General features: G+C 45.1%; 1 protein-coding gene across 1 annotated transcript in view; it reads right to left on the bottom strand.

The window, feature by feature from the left end:
• Window positions 1–5016: 5016 nt before the first annotated feature.
• slc6a1b (solute carrier family 6 member 1b) overlaps window positions 5017–22343 on the bottom strand; it is a 50019-nt gene continuing 32692 nt past the window's right edge. The window contains exons 13-15 of the mRNA XM_038812653.1: window positions 19321–19421; window positions 8685–8852; window positions 5017–7288 (exon numbers count right to left, since the gene is read on the bottom strand). Coding sequence (XP_038668581.1) covers window positions 7184–7288; window positions 8685–8852; window positions 19321–19421 — 374 coding nt within the window. The 3' untranslated portion in view covers window positions 5017–7183. The remainder of the gene's footprint in view (window positions 7289–8684; window positions 8853–19320; window positions 19422–22343) is intronic.

The following is a 22343-nucleotide window of genomic DNA, read 5'->3' as shown; positions in this document are numbered from 1 at the left end:
CAACCCAAACAATAACTTGAACTCTGTAACAATGTGAAGGGAAGTAAATTACAATACACATCAGTAAAAAGAAATTATAGCATTTATATATTTTCCAGCTCCCCAATCACGTTCCACAGTCTCTCTTCCAGCTCCGCTCCTCACGTCTGACCCAAGCCTTCTGCCTTCAAGAACGCCTCAGCCGCTTTCACTATTTCAAAATAAAAGTCTTTGACGTTATACGTTACCCTCAGCTTCGCCGGGTACACCATACCAAATCCCACCCCCTTGCTGTACAGTGCCGCCTTCATTCGGCCCAACACCGCTCGTCTTTTTGCCAACTCCACCATGCAGTCCTGGTAAATCCGAACTCTAGCACCATCCCACTGTACCTGGCGCTTCTGCTTCGCCCAGCATAACACCTTCTCCTTCACGCGGTGTTTATGGAAGCAGATAATTATTGCTCTCGATGGCTCATTTATTTTGGGCTTCGGTCTTAATGACTGATGAGCTCGATCCAGCTCATACCGGGAGGGGTTCTCACCCTCCCTATCAATTCCGCCAACCTCTTAGCAAAGTAGTCTGTTGGCCTTGAGCCCTCTGTCCCTTTGGCAAGCCCACAATTCTCAGATTGTGCCGCCTCGAGCAGTTCTCCAAGTCCTTGAGCTTTGCCCAGAGTCCTCTGTTGACCTCTACCACTCTCCGCAGCTCGTCCCCCATCGAGGTGAGCTGGTCGCTGTGCTGCAACATGGCCTCCTCCACTGCCTTCATCTGCTCTCTCACCTCGGCCGATGTCTTTGCCAAAGCTACCCTCACCAGGGCGTTTGCCTCCTCCACCAATGTCTTCAATGCGGCCGCCATCTCCTTCCTCAAAGCTTCCATCTGACTCGCAAACTGCTTTTCCAGCTTCACGGCCATCACCTTGGTCATCATCTCCACCAGCCCCATCATGTGCTCCGGCATCCGCCATCTTGTCAGCGCTTTTGCTGGTCCTCTCATTCAACGGCGAGCCCACGTTTCCTCCCTTCTTCTACAATGCTTTTCGCATCCTTTAACAACTTATTGTTATTTTTTTCTTTCTTTCTTCAATCTTTTAAAAAAAAATTCTTCCTTCAAAAAAAACAAAATTAAAAAAAAAACTTTCTTTAAAAATGTTTTCATTTCCTTTCTATATTCCTCAAAAATTCCCCAGGGACCAGACTTCAGACTTCTTAAAACATACACATGCTAGGCGGGAACCACCCAATGTGGAACATCTCCACAGCATCGCGCCCTGGCTCTGTGCCTGCCACCTCAAGTTGTTAGAGATTTAACAATTTATCAGGAAATGAGTGTTTGTAATACGGGGCGAACAAAGGGCTTGGTGGGGTAGGATGAGAGAACAAAGGAGGTCTGTGATACATGTAGTGAACGTCGGAATGACAAAAGGGATGATGGTGAAATAGGGAAAGTGGGATGTAATGGGATGAGTAAAGTAACAAAAATTTGGTCCAGGGGTAGTGTAAATGGTTATATTCCAACATAATATCCTCTGAAAATTTGAGGTCTTTGAAAACTATTCTGGTTGAGTCCTTACACTCCAAGTCCCGTTACCCTTTCATCCATGCTCTCCTAACTACATTGCTTCCCAGCTAAACAACACCTTTAGGTTTAAAATGTTCATCCTCATTTTCAAATCTGCCCATAACCTCCTCCCCTCCCACATCCTCTCATTTCTGCAATCTCTCCTCCAACCCCACAACTTAGTGGTGTTGGTGCTCATCTAATTCTGGCCACTTAATTTGATTTGATTGCTCCACAATTGGTGATCTTGCCTTCAACTGCCTTGGTCCTAAACAATCTTCCTAACATCTCTGGACCTCCCCCTCTCATTCTTCATTTAAAATACTCCTCAAAATCTACCTCTTTGATTTTGGATTTCCGCCCTAATTATCACTTTCTGAGGCTTGTTGTCTAATGTTGCTTTATAACACACTCTTGTAATGCGCTTTGGAATGTTTTATTACACTAATGGTACCAAATGAATTGAAGTTGTTGTTCTTGCTGTTGTACAACAGAACCATAACCAATAACTGCTGTCCAAGAAGATGGGAGCAGAGGTTATAACCTACTTTGTTGATCTCAATGTTGAGGCCGGATTTCTGTAAGGTGTACATTTTTACCTTTGTGTATTTGTAGACAATAATTAATAATGAACCAGTTTGGATCAACAAGATGCTAAAAGTGTTTCTCTGCACTGCAGCTCACTCCCTCTCATCAGGTACCATGCCCTAAAAGGGCATGGCAAACCATGGACCTCCATGTTAACCTTGCTCAGAAGGCATGGATCATCTTTGATGGAGGTGCATTCATCCACTTTGTGAGGCTCTTTCGAAAGATTGCTCTTTGTCTACCTCCATCTTTTTTTTACCATCGAACATCCTCATCAGCATCAGATTTTCTAAATCATGAGCTATTATTATGTGCCCAAGAAATTCCAGCTGTCCTTTCCTTCCTGTCCTTTCCTGGTCTTGGTCACATTCTGGTAGGACTTTCGTTTTTGGCACCACTGGACATTTTGCTTGATTACAATTCATGTTCCACCCTGCCTTCCCACTCTCACCCACTCCTCTGTCCAAAACCTTTAGCAGTTTCTCGCCAGAGTCGGCAATAAGAATAAAAACATTGACATATCTTATCCCATTGAAACTAATAATCCAGGAATGTCTTCAACCTCTCGAAGAATATTTTCCCTGTACAAACTGAACAAACCCATAGAAAGAACACACCCTATCTGACCCTTCTTTTGTCTTTCCAAAATTGTTCAGATTGTTCTCAACTTTGACGCTTGCAGTTTGTTCCCAATAACGATTTATTCGCACTCTGGGATCTTTGCACTGCATCAGACCTGCCATAACACATCATACCAGGAGAAAAATGAATTGGAGGAAAAGTGAATAACCGATGTTCCCTTTTCAGTGCAAAGTATGGAATGAAACTTTATAGTGAGAATAAAACTTTTGATTCTGGATGGTAGGTAAAAAATACCTGCTCCTTAAAAAATTGCTTTCAAATGTTTGTTTCCATATATATCAGACTAACCAAATTCCAAAATCAAAGTCGTACTGATGGAGTGCATCAGTGAGCAGATGCCACTTGATAGTGATAGCACTGCTGATGCCCTCTTTCATCATTCTACTGAAAATGAAAATGGCTTATTGTCACGAGTAGGCTTCAATGAAATTACTGTGAAAAGTCCCTAGTCGCCACATTCCGGCGCCTGTCCGGGGAGGCTGGTACGGGAATCGAACCGTGCTGCTGGCCTGCTTGGTCTGCTTTAAAAGCCAGCGATTTAGCCCAGTGAGCTAAACCAGCCCCTAAGCTGGAGAGTAGAATGATGGGGTGGTAATTGAATGGATTGGATTTGTCTTGCTTTTTGTGTACAGGCATACCCGGCCAAATTTCTAAATTGTTGGGTAGATGCCAGTGTTGAGACTGTACTGGAACAGTTTGGTTCGGGACATGACAAGTTCTGGAGCACAAATCTTCAGTATTATTGTTGAAATGTTGTCAAGACCCATAGCCTTTGCAGTATCCAGTACTTTCAGCCCTTTCTTAATATCACTTGGAGTGAATCAAAGTGGCTTAAGACTGACACCTGTGATGCATATTTCTGTGGTGACCTCAGGAGGAGGCCAGGACAGATCATTCTCTTGGCACTTCTGGGTAAAGATGGCTGTAAAAGCTTCAGCTTTATCTTTTGCATTGATGTGTGCTGGACTCCCCCATCATTGAAGGTGGGATATTTGTGGAGCCTCCTTCTCCGGTGAGTTGTTTAATTGTTCACCACCATTCACCTGCCCCGGCAGGAGAAGTTGGATGGGAACTACACCTGTTTGTTATGGGGAAACATTTGCATCATTGAACTTTCAATCCAATTTTGTGCAAAATTAATTTATAGTATTTTAACATGGGCACCAATATACAGTGTGTTCAAATGACTGTATATCAAGACACACTAAGAGGTCCAGTAAACAGCTTGAATAAATAGTCAGCTTGGATCATTGGATATGACTAAATAGTTTATCATCTTACCATTATGTTACAATGGCTTTACTGCAGACATCAAGATAGTAGCACTTAATTTCAATGAATTTATTTGCTTTTCTATTTTCTCCCTTCTTGGGTTGCAGTTCCATTAGGACAATCCACCTACTAATAATTTTGTTCCATTGCCCATTCTTGAAGTGTGACTCTAGGTAGTGAGTATCAACATATTAATCAACCAGGCAGGGTGTAGTAATCCATGGGAGGCAGGAGTTCCGTCACCACACCAATATTTATTTACAATAACTATATTACAGGAACAGCTACAAACAGTGCTGCTAGCTGTCCAGTCAACCTAAGACTGGCTCACAAAGCCTACACAGGTGATTATATGGGCCCCCTCAATGAGCTATCATTGAGGGAGCTCATACTCCAATTGGCCAACCAATAAAGCCAATTGGAGTTCATTACACAGGGCATCACACTTGATACTGATTTTGTTTGTTTAAAGTGCCCAATTCATTTTTGCCAATTAAGGAACAATTTAGTGCACATCCTTGGGTTGTGGTAGGGGGGGGGGGGGGGGGGGGGGGCAAAACCCATGCAAACACGGGGAGAATGTGCAAACCCTACACGGACAGTGACCCAGGGTCAGGATCGAACCTGGACCTTGGCGCCGTGAAGCAGCAATGCTAACCACTGTTCCACCATGCTGCCCCCTGATACTGATTTTGTTGGTTACAAAATAATTTGGATGGGAATGAAATTGTTTAACGTAACTTTCAAGAAGGACCGATGATTCAATCCTGCAAGAAGCTGATTGATTCCAAAGAGTGGGCATCCGATGCCAACTAATTTAAAAAATAATTTTAACCTTTCACTTTGATTTTGACAAAATGCTTCAGGTGAGAGGGATCTGCCATTTCTCAGTTGTAACACGTGAACTGCAAATGCCAACCATAGCACAGGCATAATGTAAAGATATTGCGAATTGACTTTGACCCTAGTATATTGGCTGGAGAAAATATTCCGCTTTATTGCTTAGCTCCATGGAAGGAAACTAAAGTGATTATTAACATAGATCGAGATATACCTCCATGTAATTACAGCGTAAGATAAAGTTTTTATTTGCTTTCCAAAAATTGACAACATATATATGATAATCATGCCCTGGTATCAATAACACCATTTAGACCTTAACTACACCATTTAATATATACGTTGAAAACTGTACATTTGATCAATTTAACATTTATAAATCTACAAAACAATACTCTCTTTACTAGACTCATTATATATTGAATATATTTTATACAAATTAAATACATAGCTGATGTTGAAAGAATAACACTTTAATGATGTGTCTGTGCTAAGAGTTATTACAGTGTTAAGGTCTATGATGGAAGAATTGTTATTTTATTTGACAAAACTACATTAAATAAGATGCAGACATTTATACTTAATTTTTACACACTCGCTATGCGACAACATTTTGACAGATATAGTTGTAATAGTTTTGTTTTTAAAGCAACCAATGTTTAATCAATGCACATGTACTTTCTGCTTTTACTTAGAATACATTGTACAATATACTAAAGTTTCTTCCATGGTTCTGTTTCCCTGTCACATTTGCTTAGCTGCCATAGACACAAGCTGATGTCTGTCTCAAAGTAGAAAATTGTTGAAGCACTGCCTTAGTCTACTGCTGCTACATGATATAATGAAATCAATAGTCATTTACCACTCCCTGGAGTATAAAGTACACTGTTAATGCCCGCAACTGGATCTTCAAATATAGCAATTCCAAAATATTTGCTGCAACTACTTTCTATACTAACTGAAATGGAAGGTCATGTTTGAGTAAATAAAATGTTTATACAAATATTTAAATATATTCTGACCTAGCCAAGATATGATGGCTGTACTTGACCATAGGATGTTTGAAAAGAAAGAAAATGAAGATTTGGTGTACTCGGGGAATTGGTTAGTCAATGCTGGGTTTCAATGCTAACGAATTGGCTTTGGGACCAAGTGGGAGTTTGGTTAGAGATAGTTGAGCTTTGAAGCTTAGGTGAATGAATAATTGATATCAGGAGAAAAAGTTCCAACCTTTTACAAGCAAAATCCTGGGGAAGCCGGGTGAGTGATATTAAGGAACCCAACCTCCAATCTGCACGTCTCTCTTTCCTTCTCTGACCCTAAGTATCATATCTCATGCCCCATGTCCGTGCATCATCATCTTGTTCATATTCCAGACTGCATACATCTGCCTCTCATTCCTCATTTTCACCAGCCTACCCTCTACATCTCTGCTCCTTACTGCCGTGCTGTCAATTGCCACTGCCATAAGTGCTTTTTCTACTCACTCTTCAGCGAGAGACAGCAAATCAACATCATTAACGGTTGGGACTATTCTGGACATTAATTTAAATTATAAAATGTTATCAACAATATGGAAAAGAATAGCTTTCCATCTTCTAGTATCAATACTTTGCTTTCTCGCACTGGAAAAATAATGAATTCCCACATTGGCATCTGACAAAGGTACTTGGGTGGACCCGGAAGTGGAGTGAATATGTGGACATAGGGCTAAAAAATGGATGCCAGGTGGACAGGGGATTTCCACAGATTGTAGAATCCACCACGGGTGACAGGAAGAAAATTAAGTAGACTCCTGGAAAATATGACAGGACTATTAAAGAGTAGGTAAGAAAATTCTATAATTTTATTGCAAAACCATAATTTTGATTAATGGCCTTAGTGCTATAAACTTGACAGACTGAGTATGTTGACGTGTATAAAATAAGTCAGTGACTCTAATCACGTCCACATGATCATAAGATCAAAGAGACTTATAGCACAGAAGGAAGCCACTTGGTCCATCATGTCTGTGCTGGCTCCTTTGGAAGAGAAAACTATAGTTTTAAAAATGCTAACAGTCTGCCTCTATTGATGGTCCTTTGCCAAAATTACATTGTTATCAAAACTTGATTTGAAACTTTTTCATTAAGAGTTTTACTGATGTCCATCAACAAAGGTTTATAGCCTCGTATAACTATTGATCATATTTGTGATAGGAGGTAGGTGCACAATAATGTAACTACAGTCCTTGGTCTCGATCAACCGGTGAAAGATTCATTTTCTGGGCAGTGTTAGTATCTTATATTTAATAAATAATCTACATATAGGCTTCATCACTTGGAGTGTTGCCATGCTCTGGTTGTTCAGGTCCATTCTCCCGGCATTTCGTGTCCTCAGTTGGCTGGGTCATAAGTCGGAGACGCTAAAACCAAAAATATAAAAGTAAAAACACATTTAAAGGCTTGGAATATACATAATAATGACTGTGCAAGAATATATTAAGAACTAACCTCAAGTCAAGAATAGTAGTTCTTCAAGAAAAGCCTAGCAGCAATATCATATTTAAGTGATAAGAAAAACATGGATGGAATATTTTGAATATGATAAACCTTGCTACGTGTATAATTCAAACTAAAATGAAAATCCTATTTCATAGCTGCCAGGGGATATCATTCACTTTGGATTCCATTTGCACATCGACTCATTCAGGGACAAATTATGATGGTGCTTAATATAGTTAAATGCAAACTGATATTCTGAACTGGCTTCTGTTGGCAACCGAACCAGGGAAATGTTGCACTCTAGAGATTACAGGAATACCCATAAAGCTCAACTTTTCTTGGCCTTTGGCATTCACTTTAGACCAGACTGCAGGAACAACTGCTGTATAAGTGAATGAAGATATTGCAAAATTACACCCTTATAATTTACGTCACCAGATAATGGATACGAATGGAGATAGAAAGGGTCAAAGCTCTAAGGTCATGCAAGTGAATGACTGAAATAAAAAATCCCGACCAGGTAGCAGACATATTCCTCATTTATTTCATTATAAAGATATGGAATTATATTGTATTCAAAGTACTCCTTCTAGATTCCATTCTCCTGTTACTGAAGTAGAAGTCATGCTAAATATGGGTGCGTTGTAATCTTCAGGGGATATGATGTTTACAGTTATATCTGGACCAGGGTTCATATACTGGAACAAGCAGACCAGCAATGTGCTGAGGTTTTTACAAATATGATAATCAATTGCTACAAAGATAAAATTCATAGATGTTTGTGTAGTATGTGTAGCCCAGCGAGTAATTCTCCAACCATTTTCCCATTCTGCTGAAAGGTCATCAACTCAAAACATTGTGTGGGATTTTCTGGCCTTTCCCATCGGCGGGATCTTCCGGGCGTGGGAACGGTGCCCCCCTCCCACCCTCCACCTTCCCGGTTGCAGTTTCCCCAGCAGCAGAGAATGAACAATGGGAGACTCTGCTAACAGTGGTGGGACTGGGAGATCCCGTGGCCAGCCAGTGTCATGCCACCTCCGCCGCTGCCAAACATGCAAACATGGTGGTGGTGGGGGGGGGGGTCATGGAAAATCCTACCCATAATGGGCGTTTCCATCTCCACAGATGCTGCCTGACCTGTGGAGTCTTTCCAGCATTTTCTGTTTTATTTCAACATTCCTGCATCTGCGGTATTTTGCTTTTGTACTTTTTCCAGTCAATTTGGATTAACTTTTAACTGATTGGATCCTGGTCACATTTCAGGAGTTAAATCTCCATACATTTATTAAGTACAGCTTGTCACACGTTCTCACATACCTGTTTTAGAGAGCCCTTTGAAGTGAGGAACAAGTAACCCATATAGCCAGGAATCAATATCATGGATGATAAAGCCATAAGCCAGCCCACACCTTGGCCCCACTTGGGAAAAACATAACTTCCCATCTTCAGTGGTGTCATCTGAATGGCACTGAAGAGAAATACACCCTGGAAATAAAGACATTTTAGAATTTATATTCCATCTTATTTCATCTTGCAAGAACATCTCAAAACACTTCACCTAAAATGCATTCCTTTAAAGTATAGTTAGTGCTGTTATATGGGCACAGTTCAACAAAATACTAGAGGAAAATAAAAGAAAGTTTTATGCCTTTTATGACTACAGGATGTTCTAAAGTGCTTTAGAACTAATGAAGTACTTTAGAAGTGTAGTCACTGTTGTATTTCAATTTGTGCACAGAAAACTCCCACTAACAGCAATATGTTAATGACCAGGCATGGCTTGTCAGATGTTGATTGAGGCATAAATATTGGCCACCATTGAGAATTCCCCTGCACTTCTTTGAAATAAAACCTTGGAATATTTTACATCTGCATGATAGAATAGACAGGGCTTCAGTTTAACATTTTACCCAAGAAGGCATCTCCAACAGCACAGCACTCCCTTGCTACGGCGCTGTATTGTTTGCCTGGACCTCTGCTTTAAAATAAATGAACAAAAATGATTGCACAGCTAATCTGATTTTGAAGAAGAAATTTGTGCTAAGATTGTTGGACATTGGAAGTTAAATGACACTGGTGTATGTTTGTTGATCGTCTGTGACATCATTCACAAGTTTTTCTTCTTTGTGTATTTGTGTGTGTGTGTGTGTGTGTGTGTGTTTCCTACTCTCTGGGATTGGAATTTAACAAGAGTGGAAGGGAAGAATGGGCAGTAGAAAATCTCCAGCCTGATTTACAGACTGCCTAATTTTCATTTAGATTGAAGTCAATTTGCTAATGCTCAAGACCAATTTTACCTCCATTCATTCTGCATGCAACTTACACACTCAGGCCAATTGTTGTGTCTTCAACTTTCTAAATCTCTCCTTTTTTATCTTATGTGTAGCCCGTCATTCTTTGGACCCATTGGATGTAGGTTACTTTTATCATTTAATAATTGGTATCTTTACCTTTCTCAAATCTCACCATGGCAACCAACCTTGGTCGGTTGTAGCTCAGTGCAGACGCCAGGTGGAATAGGGAGACTGAGGATAAGGACAATAATAATCAAGAATGATTATTATTAGAATTATTTAATTAATTACACTTGTGTCAGAACTTAATGAATTCTATCATGTATAGTTTTACAAATGAAAGCTTGGTATGCGACACAGCATTGGATTTCAAAATGTCTATTACATGCTGAAGTTGGTATAATAGCGGTGAGCTGAAATAACTACTGTCAAGTAAGTCACATCAATGATTAAACACAAAGAGATTACAAACTACATCCATTCAGTCGACAGGTAAAACAAAAATCAATAAACATGCATTGTTGCCGAGGAATCAAATGAATCAGATTTTTCAGTACCACAAATTGCTCAAATTTGTTTTTATTCTTTCATGGGATGTGGGCGTTGCTGGCTAGACCAGCATTTATCGCCCATCCCTAATTGCCCTTGAGAAGATGGTGGTGAGTTGCCTTCTGGTACGGCTGCAGTCCCCAAGGTATAGGTACACCCACGGTGCTATTTGGGAGGGAATTACAGGATTTTGACCCAGTAACAGTGAAGGAACAGCGATATAGTTCTAAGTCAGAATGGTGTGTGGTTTTGAGGGGAACTTCTGTGGGATGTTCCCATGCATCTAGTCCCTTTGTTCTTTGAGCTGGTAGAGGCCACAGGTATGCTGTCGATGGAGACTTGCTGAATTAGTGCAGTGCATCTTGGCACACACTGCTGCCACTGTGCATCGATGGTGGAGGGAGTGAATGTTTTGATGTGGCGGATGGGGTGCCAATCAACTGGACTGCTTTTTCCATATGGTGTTGAGCTTCTTCAGTTGTTGTAGCTGCACTCACCCTGGCAAGTGGAGAGTATTCCATCAGACTCCTAACTTGTGCCGTGGAGATGGTGAACAGGATTTGAGGAGTCAGGAGGGGAATTACTCTTCACAGAATTCGCTGGTTCGGAATTGTTTTTAGAGCCACAGTATTTATATAGCTGGTCCAGTTCAATTCCTGGTCAATGGTAAGCTCCCAGGATTTTGACAGTGGGTAATTCAGCGATGGTAGTGCAATGGGAGGCAGTGGCATAGTGGTATTGTCGCTGGACTAGTAATCCAGAGACCCACAGTAATGATCTGGGGACCTGGGTTCAAATCCCACCATGGCAGGTGGTGGAATTTAAACTCAATAAAATATCTGGAATTAAAAGTCTAATGATGACCATGAAACCATTGCCCCAAAGTTGGGAGAGCTGTCTCACAGACCAGTCAAGCAACAGCCTGACACAATTACTCACACAATCATACTTTACAAAGTCTCAGACCACAATCACCACTCCTAGGTATGTCCTATCTCACCGGCAAGACCAATTCCGCAGAGGTGGTGGCACAGTGGTGTACAGTCGGGAGGGAGTTGCCCAGGGAGTCCTCAACATCAACTCCGGCCCCATGAACTTTCATGGCTTCAGGTTAAACATGGGCAAGGAAACCTCTTATTACCAAGTACTGGCCACCATCAGCTGATGAATCAGTACTCCTCCATGTTGAACACCACTTGGAGGAAGCACTAAGGGTGGCAAGGGCTCAGAATATGCTCTAGGTAGGGGACATCAATGCCCATCACCAAGAGTGGCTCGGTAGTACCGGGTTGATCGGGTCCTAAAGGACATATCTGCTAGACTGTAGACTGGGACTGCAGCAGGTGGTGAAGGAACCAACAAGAGGAAAAACATACTTTAAAAAAAAAATTTAGATTACCCAATAATTTTTTCCAATTAAGGGCAATTTAGCGTGGCCAATCCACCTACTCTGCACATTTTTGGGTTGTGGGGGTGAAACCCACGCAGACACGGGGAGAATGTGCAAACTCCACATGGACAGTGACCCAGAGCCGGGATCAAACCTGGGACCTCAGTGCCATGAGGCAGCTGTGCTAACCACTAGGCCACCGTGCTGCCCTAGGAAAAACATACTTGACCTCATCCTCATCAATCTGCCTGCTGCAGATGCATCTGTCCATGACAGTATTGGTCGAGGTGACTACTCAGGTGACTACCGCACAGTCCTTGTGGAGATAAAGTCCCATCTTCACTTTGAGGATACCCTCCATCGTGTTGTGTGGCACCATGCTATTTGGGATAGACTTCGAACAGATCTAGCAACTCAAGACTGGGCATCTATGAGGCACTGTGGGCCATCAGCAGCAGAATTGTATTCAACCACAATCTGCAACTTCATACCCGGCATACCCCTACTCTTTTTTTAATTAAAAAAATAAATTTAGAGTACCCAATTAATTTTTTCCAATTAAGAGGCAATTTAGCATGGCCAATCTACCTACCCTGCACATCTTTGGGTTGGGGGGAGGGGGGGGGGGGGCGACTCCCAGGCAAACACAGAGAGAATGTGCAAACCCCACACGGACAGTGACCCAGAGCTGGGATCGAACCTGGGACCTCGGTGCCGTGATGCAGCTGTGCTAACCATTGTGCCACTGTGCTGCCCTCATATCCCCTTGTCTACTATTACCACCAAGCCAGGGGACCAACCCTGGTTCAATGAAGAAAGCAGGAGAGCATGTCTGCAGCAACATCACGCATACCGATAAATAAGGTGACAACCTGGTGAAGCTACAACACAGCTCTACTTGTGTGCCAAACAGCATAAGCAGCAAGTAATAGACACAGCTAAGCTAATCCACAACCAACGCATCAGATCTAAGCTCTGCAGTCCTTCCACATCCAGACGTGCATGGTGGTAGACAATTAAGCAATTCACTGGAGGAGGAGGCTCCACAAATAACCCAATCCTCAATGTTGGAGGAGCCCAGCACATATGTGCAAAAGGCAAGGTTGAGGCACGCCCAACAATCTTCAGCCAGAAGTGCCGAGTGGATGATTCACCTCGGTCTCTTCCAGAGGTCCCCAGCATCACAGCTGTCATTTTTCAACCAATACGATTCACTCCACATGATGGCAAGAAATGGCTGAAGGCACTGGATACTGCAAAGGCTATGGGCCCTGATAATATTCCAGCAATAGTACTGAAAATTGTACTTTAGAACGTGCCACACTCCTAGCCAAGCTGTTCCAGTACGGTCAAAACATTGGCATCTATCAGGCAATGTGGAAAATTGCCCAGGTATGTCCTGTACAGAAAAAAACAGGACAAATCCAACCCAGCCAAATACTATCAGTCCACTGTCCATCATCAGCAAAGTGATGGAAGGAGTCATGAACACTGCTATCAAGCTGCACTTACTCGGCAATAACATGCTCACAGATGCTCAGTTTGGGTTCTGCCAGGGTCACTCAGATCTTTACCCCATTCAGCCTTGGCTCAAACATAGACAAAAGAGCTGAATACTAGAGGTGAGGTAAGAGTGACTGCTCTTGACATCAAGGCAGTATTGATCGAGTATGGCATCAAAGAGCCCTAGCTAAACTGGAGTCAATGGGAATCAGGGGGAAAACTCTCCGCTGGTTAGAGTCATACCTGGCACAAAGGAAGATGGTTGTGGTGGTTGGAGGTCAATCATCTCAGCTCCAGGACATCGCTGCAGGGGTTCCTCAGGGTAATGACCTAGGCCCAACCATCTTCAGCTGCTTCATCAATGACCTCCCTTCTGTCATAATGTCAGAAGTGGAGATGTTTGTAGATGACTGCACAATGTTCAGCACCATTCGTCACTCCTCAGATAATGATGATGTGGAGATGCCGGCGTTGGACTGGGGTGAGCACAGTAAGAAGTCTTACAACACCAGGTTAAAGTCCAACAGGTTTGTTTCAAACACGAGCTTTCGGAGCACGGCTCCTTCTTCAGGTGAAGAAGGAGCCGTGCTCCGAAAGCTCGTGTTTGAAACAAACCTGTTGGACTTTAACCTGGTGTTGTAAGACCTCTTACTGTGCTCAGATAATGAAGCAGTCCATGTCCAAATGCAGCAAGACCTGGACAATATCCAGGCTTAGGCTGACAAGTGGCAAGTTACATTTATGCCATTCAAGTACCAGTCAATGACCATCTTCTACAAGAGAGGACCTAACCACCACCACTTGACATTCAATAGCATTGCCAGCGGTGAATCCCCCACAATTAACATCCTGGGGGTTACCGTTGATCAGAATTTGAATTGGATCAGCTGTATTAATACTGTGGTGGCCCCGATTAAATTGGAGGAGATTATCAAGGGTACAGAGGGCATGCAATCAGGTAAAGTCCCGGGCCGGACGGTTACCAGGCAGAATTCTATAAGAAATTTTCGGAAATATTGAGCCCACTCCTGATGAGGACCTTTAATGAGGCCAGAGAGAAAGGAATCCTCCCCGCAACAATGTCACAGGTTTTGATCTCACTCATTCTTAAACGAGGGAAGGACCCGGAACATTGCGGGTCATACAGGCCGATTTCGCTTTTAAACGTGCCTGCCAAATTGCTAGCTAAGATTCTGGCCACAAGAATTGAGGATTGCATCCCAGGGGTGATAGAGGAAGACCAGACTGGGTTTGTTAAAGGCAGACAACTCAATACCAATGTCTGGAGACTTTTGAATATTTTTATGATGCCCTCAGAGGGAGGGGAGGCAGAGGTGGTGACAGCGATGGATGCAGAGAAAGCCTTTGACCGGGTGGAGTGGGAGTACCTCTGGGAAACGCTGGGGAGGTTCGGGTTTGGTGAGGGCTTTATTCGCTGGGTGAAATTGCTTACCAGGTGCCCGTAGCAAGTGTATGTACAAACCAGCTGAGGTCGGGGTACTTCGAGGTTCACCGGGGAACGAGGCAGGTGTGTCGCTTCTCCCCGTTACTATTTGCCCGAGCTATAGAACCGTTAGCTCTGGTGCTGAGAGCCTCGAGGAACTGGTGGGGACTGGTTTGGGGTGGGGGGGGGGGGGGGGGGGGGAAACATCGGTGGAACATCGGGTCTCGCTATACGTGGATGATTTCCTCCTGTACATTGACCCTGTGGAGGGGATGGGGGAGGTTCTGCGGATCCTGAGGGATTTTGGTAGTTTTTCAGGGTACAAACTGAACATGGGAAAGAGCGAGTTGTTTGTGATCCAGGCCAAAGGGCAAGAGGAGAGACTGAAAGAGCTGCCGCTCAGGATGGTAGAGAAAAGTTTTTGTTACCTGGGTATACAGGTGGCAGGAAATGGGATGCCCTGCACAGGCTCAACCTGACCCGGTTGGTGGAGCAAATGAAAGGGGACTTTAAAAGGTGGGACATGCTCCCGCTGTCACTGGCAGGGAGGATGCAGACCGTGAAAATGACTGTCCTCCCCAGATTTTTGTTTGTCTTTCAGTGCCTGCCCATCTTCATCCCTAAGGCCTTTTTAAAGCGGTGAGTACGATCATTACGGGCTTTGTGTGGGACCCCGGGAGTAAGGAGATCACTGTTAGAGTGCAGTCGGGGGGTGGGGGGGGGGGGGCGTGGTGGGTTGGCGCTGCTGAACTTTCGCAACTACTACTAGGCGGCCAATATAGCTATGATTAGGAAGTGGGGGCGGGGGGGGGGGGGGGGGGGGGACGGCGTGGGAGCAGCTGGAGGCGGCGTCATGCAAAGGTACTAGTCTGGGAGCTTTGATCACAGCTCCTTTGCCATTCTTGCCAACCCATTACTCCACAAGTCCGGTGGTGGTGGCGACACTGTGGATCTGGGGACAGTGGAGGAGGTACAAGAGGGTTGAGGGAGCGTCGGTCTGGACCCCGGGTAGGATGGATGGCGGGTTCCAGAGCTGGCAGAGGGCAGGCATCAGAAGGATGGGAGATCTGTTCATAGACGGAAGCTTTCCCAGTTTGAAGGCGCTAGAGGACAAACTTAATCTGCCGCTAGGAAACGCCTTTAAATATCTGCAAGTACGAGCCTTCCTGAAAAAACAGGTAGTGGCCTTTCCGACGCTGCCACCACTGAGGATACAGGACAGGGTGGTCTCCGGCACCTGGGTGGGGGAGGGGAGGGTGTCGGATATCTACCAGGAACTACAGGAGGCGGAGGAAACCCCGGTGGAGGAGCTCAAGGGGGCAAGTGGGAGGAGGAATGAGGTGAGGAGTTGGAAGCGGGTCTGTGGGCAGAGGTCCTGGGCAGGGTTAATTCCTCCTCATCATGTGCCAGGCTCAGCCGAATTCAATTTAAGGTGGTCCGCCGGGCACACATGACGGCAGCGAGAATGAGCAGGTTTTTTGGGGTAGAAGACAGTTGTATGAGGTGCAAGGGCAGTCCTGCAAACCATGTCCACATGTTTTGGGCATGCCCAGAGCTTAGAGTGTTCCAGCAAGGGTTCGCGAGGGCACTGTCCAAGGTGCTTAACACACGGGTGTTGCCGAGTCCAGAGATAGCGATCTTTGGAGTGTCAGAAGACCCGGGAGTTCAGGGGGTGAAAGAGGCTGACGTCTTGGCCTTTGCCTCCCTAGTAGCCTGGAGACGGATTTTATTAACGTGGAGGGACTCGAAGCCCCCGAGTGTAGAGACTTGGGTTAACGATATGGCTGGGTTTCTCAGCCTCGAGAAATTAAGTTTGCCTTAAGAGAGTCTACGCTCGGGTTCTGTCGGAGGTGGCAGCCCTTCGTCGACTTTCTCGGGGAAAATTAAAATGGCAGCAGCAGCAGCAATCCGTAGGGTGGGGGAGGGGTGAGTGCTTCATTAGGATGGTGTAGGAAGACTGGGTCGCATGGGGTAATGTCTATTTAATTGTTATTGTATATTCTCTTTTTGCACTATGTTAATGTTCACTCTAGTTTGTTTTGTTATTATGGCTACTACTGTTTTATTATGAAAAATTCTGCAAAACCTTAATAGAAATACTTCAAAAAAAAATTAATACTGTGGCTACCAGGGAGTCAAAGGCTAGGAATCCTACAGTGAATAACTCACCTCCTGACCCCCCCAAAGCCTATCCACCATCTACAAGGCACAAGTCAGGGGTGTGATGGAATATTCTCAGTTGCCTGGATGAATGCAGCTCCAACAACACTCAAGAAGCATGACACCATCCAGGACAAAGCAGCCCACTTGATTGCTCCCCTTTCCACATTCAAATCCTCCACCACCGATGAACAGTGGCAGCCATGTGTACACAATGCACTGCAGTAACTCACCACAGATCCTTAGACAGCACCCTCCAAACCCATGATGACTACTATCTAGAAGGACAAGAGCAGCAGATACCTGGGAACCCCACCACCTGGAGGTTCACCTCCAAGTCACTCACCACCCTGACTTGGAAAAATATCGCTGTTCCTTCACTGTCGCTGGGTCAAAATCCTGGAACTCCCTCCCTAGCAGCACAGTAGGTATACCTCCACATATAGGACTGCAGCAGTTCAAGAAGGCCACTCACCGCCACCTTCTGATGGGCAACTAGGGATGGGCAATAAACGCTGGCCTAACCCGCGACGCCCATATCCCGTAAATGAATTTTTAAAAACTCTCACCTCGAGTTCAGCTGTTTTGTCCATGTTTGGGCCAAGTTTGTAATGAGGTCAGGAGTTGGGTGGCCCTGTCAGAACCCAAACTGACTGTCAGTGAGCAGGTTCCTGCTGAGCAAGTGACACTAGGCCATTTTCAGAGGGCATTTAAGAGTCAATCACATTATTGTGGGTCTGGAGTCACATGTAGGTCAGACTTGGTGAGCACAGCAGATTTCCTTCACAAAAGGCATCAGTTAACCAGACGGGTTTTTACGACACCAGCTTTATGGTCAGCAGTATTGAGATTAGTTTTTAATTCCAGACTTGTGACTTGTCCTGCTCGTGAACGTATATCCCCAGAGCCCTATCTCACTATCCCTTGTTCTTGTAGGAGAAATGGGCATATAATATGCAAGAGAAGGTTCAGACAACCCCTTACCTCAAGTCATCACACCCCTGCAGGAGGAAGCAATGAAAATAGTTTTGACAGACAAAGTGAATAAGCAACAATATGCAAGATGGAATGTAAGATGGATAAGGGCGAGGTTATCCACTTTGGTAGGAGGAACAGGGACACAGAGTATTTCTTAAATGGTGAGATATTGGGAAGTGTTGATGTCCAAAGGGGCCTGGGTGTGTTTGCTCATAAGTCACTGATAGCTAGCATGCAGGTGTAGCCAGCAATTAGGAAAGAAAATGGCGCGTTGGCCTTTATCACAAGAGGATTTGAGTGCACAAGTAAAGTTTTGCTTTAATTGTATACAGCCTTGATGAAACTGCACCTGAAGCATTGTGCTGAGGTTTTGGCCTCCTTACCTAAGGAATGATATACTTGCCATAGAGGGAGTTCAGCAGAGGTTCACTAGACTAATTCCAGGGATGACGGGGCAGAATGGCTCATGAAGAGAGATTGAGGAGACCGGCCTGAAATCTCTGGCATTTAGAGGAATGAGAGGTGGTTTAATTGAAACTTACAAAATTCTTGAAGGGCAAGACAGGGCAGATGCGGAAAGAATGCAATCCCCTGGCTGGGGGATCGAGAATCGGCACACACCATCTCAGAATAAGGGATAGCTATTGATCACTGAGGTAAGGAGGATTGTTTTCACTCAGAGGATGGTGAATTTTTGGAATTCTCTATCCCAGAGAGCTGTTGAAGCTCAATCATTGAGTGTGTTCCAGACAGAGATGAATAGATTTCTAGATACTGATGACATTAAGGCAGGGGTGGGCAAACCACGGCCCGCGGGCCGCATGCGGCCCGCCAAAGGTATTTCTGCGGCCCACCAAGTCATTAAAAAAAAAAAAAAAAAAATTTTTTTTTAAAAAAATTTTTTTTTTTTTTTTTAATTTTTTTTTAAGGTTAATGCGGGGGGGCTGTTGGGTTACTTACTGGTATAGGGTGGATACGTTGACTTGAGTAGGGTGATCATTGCTCGGCACAACGTCGAGGGCCGAAGGGCCTGTTCTGTGCTGTTCTATGTTCTATATGAGGCGCCCAGAATCATAACCGGGTGAAGTAATTATTTTACTTAATATACTATGCGGCCCTTTGTGAATTGTGAATTTCTGAATGTGGCCCTTGCACGGAAAAGTTTGCCCACCCCTGCATTAAGGGATATGAGGATAATGCAGGAAGGTGGTACTGAAGTAGATATCATCCATGATCTAGTTGAATGACAGAGCCGTGGCGAGGGGCTGAATGGCCTACTCCTGCTCCTATGTTCCTATGAGCTTTTTAACATTAGTTAGCCTTCACAATGGAGTGGGCAGACTCTTGGGACCACCCTCCCCAATCCTGGTGAAAACCAGCACGTTGGCCAGTGCCACTGTTTTTCGCCCTCAAGTTCCCGCACTCCCACCCCCAGCAGACCCAAAAATTCCACGGTGTGGGCTGTCATCACCCCTTCCAGTAAGTGAGCCCCACCTGAGAAACGTCACGGACCTTATGTACTGATTTGTGCAGTAACCTTTGTGGTGTTTGGAATGGAACACATAACATTTCGTTTGGAATAATAGATAATCCCTTTGGCACCAAGGTATTTTGTGCATGCATGCTCTTCCTTACCCCCACAATAATTGGAGTGAAAATGGACCAGCAAAGCTTCCACCAGAGACAAGGTTTGTGGCCAACCATCTCCCCGATGTTTTCAAAGAACCTGTTCACGCCTGAAGGAAGAAAATATAAATTTACTGGAATTCACCAAATAAATAAATACAGTAATATAAAACATTCACTCTCAGATTGACACAACAGCATGCATCACTAGTTAAATAGAGTGCAATAATACAGTAATATAATTTACTATTAACTTGTTGAATAAATTAAATATTTCTGTGTGGAGGATAGAGGCAATTATTTAAAGCAAAACTCTGAAAATGTTACAAAATATTCTGCAACTGAATACAATATTACCAACGTGTTTTGTCCCCCACAGTGTGGATTAATGAAGAGGTGATCTGAAAGCTAAGTAGAAACTTTTCTCCATGTTTCATGGCACACAGTCTATCACTGGCCAATGTTACAGCATTGCGGACAAATCAATATAGCCTATTGACACACTGAACTCAGATGGGATTTGTGAACTGCACAGTTTAAACAAGTATATTTCTGTAAAGCCCGAGTGTCAGGTTTGCACTGACTTTGGGTAGTATCTGGTGTATGTATGTTTCTCACATATACAAATGGGTTAACCCCTTTCACAGATGACTATTTCTAAACTATATACTTTGGTCATTTCTGTTTCAGGTTAATTTGTGAATGTGGCAAATTGCGTTTCTCAGTTCCCTAATGCCAAATGCACTGTGATGATTTTACAATTACAACCGTTAACACATTTTTCCAGTGAATTATCTATTATTCTTTGTACGTTTTCCATGTTACTGCTCAGCTATTACTTTCATTGTTTTCTAGTTTGACACACAGTCCTTTTACAAACTAGTCCTCCTTCTCAGAACTTCTCTTAAGTTTCCATGAATTACTGCTGTCTTAATTTACATTGCCCTCTGGTTGTGCTACCTGTCTTCACTACACCCTTGACCTTTCTGTCAAAGAGCAAAGACAAATGTATATATCTGTCTTATGTCACTGTTGGAGAGACAGTGCGAGCATTTATTGGGCGCGATCTAACCAAATTGGTTCTAAGTGTGGACGCGAGCTGGAATTGCCGGGTGTTTCCCAACGTCTGACCTAGTGAGGCCATCACCGGCATCTAATGTTAATTAGGGCATTTACTGATGCCCCACGGGTTTCACACTGCAAATGACTGTCCTGCCAGCTGATTCGCCAGGATTGCGCCTGTTAACTCCCTGCTAACAAGGAGGAGCAGTACTTAAACCAATCCAGCAGAGCAAACAGTGCGATTCCCCCAGACAGCATGGCAGCCATGCCACCGCGCAGATCAGCTCCACGTTTTGGAGATGCCGACCCGCCCAGGCTGAAGGATGCAGTGGAGTCCAGACTGGATACCCTGTTCCCCCGATGGGTCGGAGGGTCGGCCAGTGCCACCTGGGAGGCAGTGGCAGTAGCCGTCAGCTCGGGGAATGCCACCAGGAGGACTGCCACCCAGTGTCACAAGAAGCTGAACTACCTTCATTGGGTCACACAGGAGAGTTGGCATTGGCCCTCTGGCACTGGTCCCACCTGTACCCCCGCCCCCGACGATCCTGCGCGTAGCATGGCCACCCTCCCCCAACACAAGACCAAAACATGCACATGCCCCAGCACACCCTTGCACCCACCAGTACACCTCACCCATGCCCAGCTGATGCAGTCGATAGGGTGCAGCTGTGCGGTTCAGAGGGGTTTGTCAGCGACATTCCCATGGGTCCATAGCCGATTGGAGGAGGTCAAAGGCATCAGGCACAGGAGATGGTGCCGGCAATGTGTGGCACCGAGGCCAACAGTGCGAGGGTGGTGACTGCAGTGGAAAGCCTGGAGCACGCGTCAGCACCATGAGTGGTGGTGTCCAAGGTGTAGCTGACCGCCATGACTGAACACCTCGACAGCATGTCCGAGTCCCTGGGAGACGTGTCCTTGACATAGGTGAACCTTTCCGAGGGGTTGCGGAGCATGTCCCAGTCTCAGGTGAGCATTGCCGAGATGCTCCAGAGCACATTCTGGTTGCTGAGGATTGTGTCCCAGATGCAGGTGGACTTTGATGAGGCACTGCAGAGCCTGGCCCGCTCTCAGAGGGACATCTCTGAGGGTATCGGCACCATGGCACAGACATTGGGGAGATGCCAAGGGCTGGCAGAGCCAAATGATGGAGGTGCATCCAGATCTCAACCCAACTGTCCCTCCATCCCGAAGTGACACCCAGGGCCCTCGGAGCACTGATTGGGAGGATGGAGCGCTGGAGGCCAATCCCTATGGGGTGACAACTGCTCTCCCGAGTCCACCCCCCCTGCCCTCGACAGCGGAACATCTTGGGGTCAGCGTGCGGAACAGGGTGGCACGGTAAGGCATGTGCCACCGCCAAGTTTGTCGGGGCCCTCCAGCCACAAACCCTTCAGAGGACGCGCGTCAGGCGCATCAAAGACCACAGGATGCAGTAATCAGCAAGTTTCATCCAGCCCTGATGTGCATCTTGCAGACACACCTAAACATAGCAGCTGGGCAAGGAGGGCTAAGCAGATAGTTATTGATAAGGTACTGGAGGGAAGGGGGTGGCACCATTGGGAGCTCGGGACTATTGGGTGTCACTACTGTATACCATTAAAGAACGATACATCCGAGACATGTGAAGCTTCTGACCCGTTATTCCGCACTATGGGCCGACCAGGAACCCCCCCCCTCCCCCAGAAGCCTTTTGCACTCCCCTGCCCCAGACCCTTGGGCTCCCAGCTACCAGACCTGGATCCTTTTCTGCCCAAGGCATACAACATGCAGGTCATGGAGACTATGGCATAGATTGAGAAGCACCAGAGCTCAGTTCGCAGTGGGTTATCATCACCCTCCTGACTTGTATATTGACCCGCTGACAGTGCCAAAACAGGCCCTTCACCCTGGAATGATGTAACACAGACCCTGGGAGGATTGGTACAGGGTGATTGGGTGGGAGAGGCAGGTGTCGGGCGGGTGGATGGGGG

This window comes from Scyliorhinus canicula, chromosome 11 (assembly GCF_902713615.1).
Source record: "Scyliorhinus canicula chromosome 11, sScyCan1.1, whole genome shotgun sequence".
NCBI classification, from domain to species: domain Eukaryota; kingdom Metazoa; phylum Chordata; class Chondrichthyes; order Carcharhiniformes; family Scyliorhinidae; genus Scyliorhinus; species Scyliorhinus canicula.
This window is presented reverse-complemented; position numbering and strand designations above follow the sequence as displayed.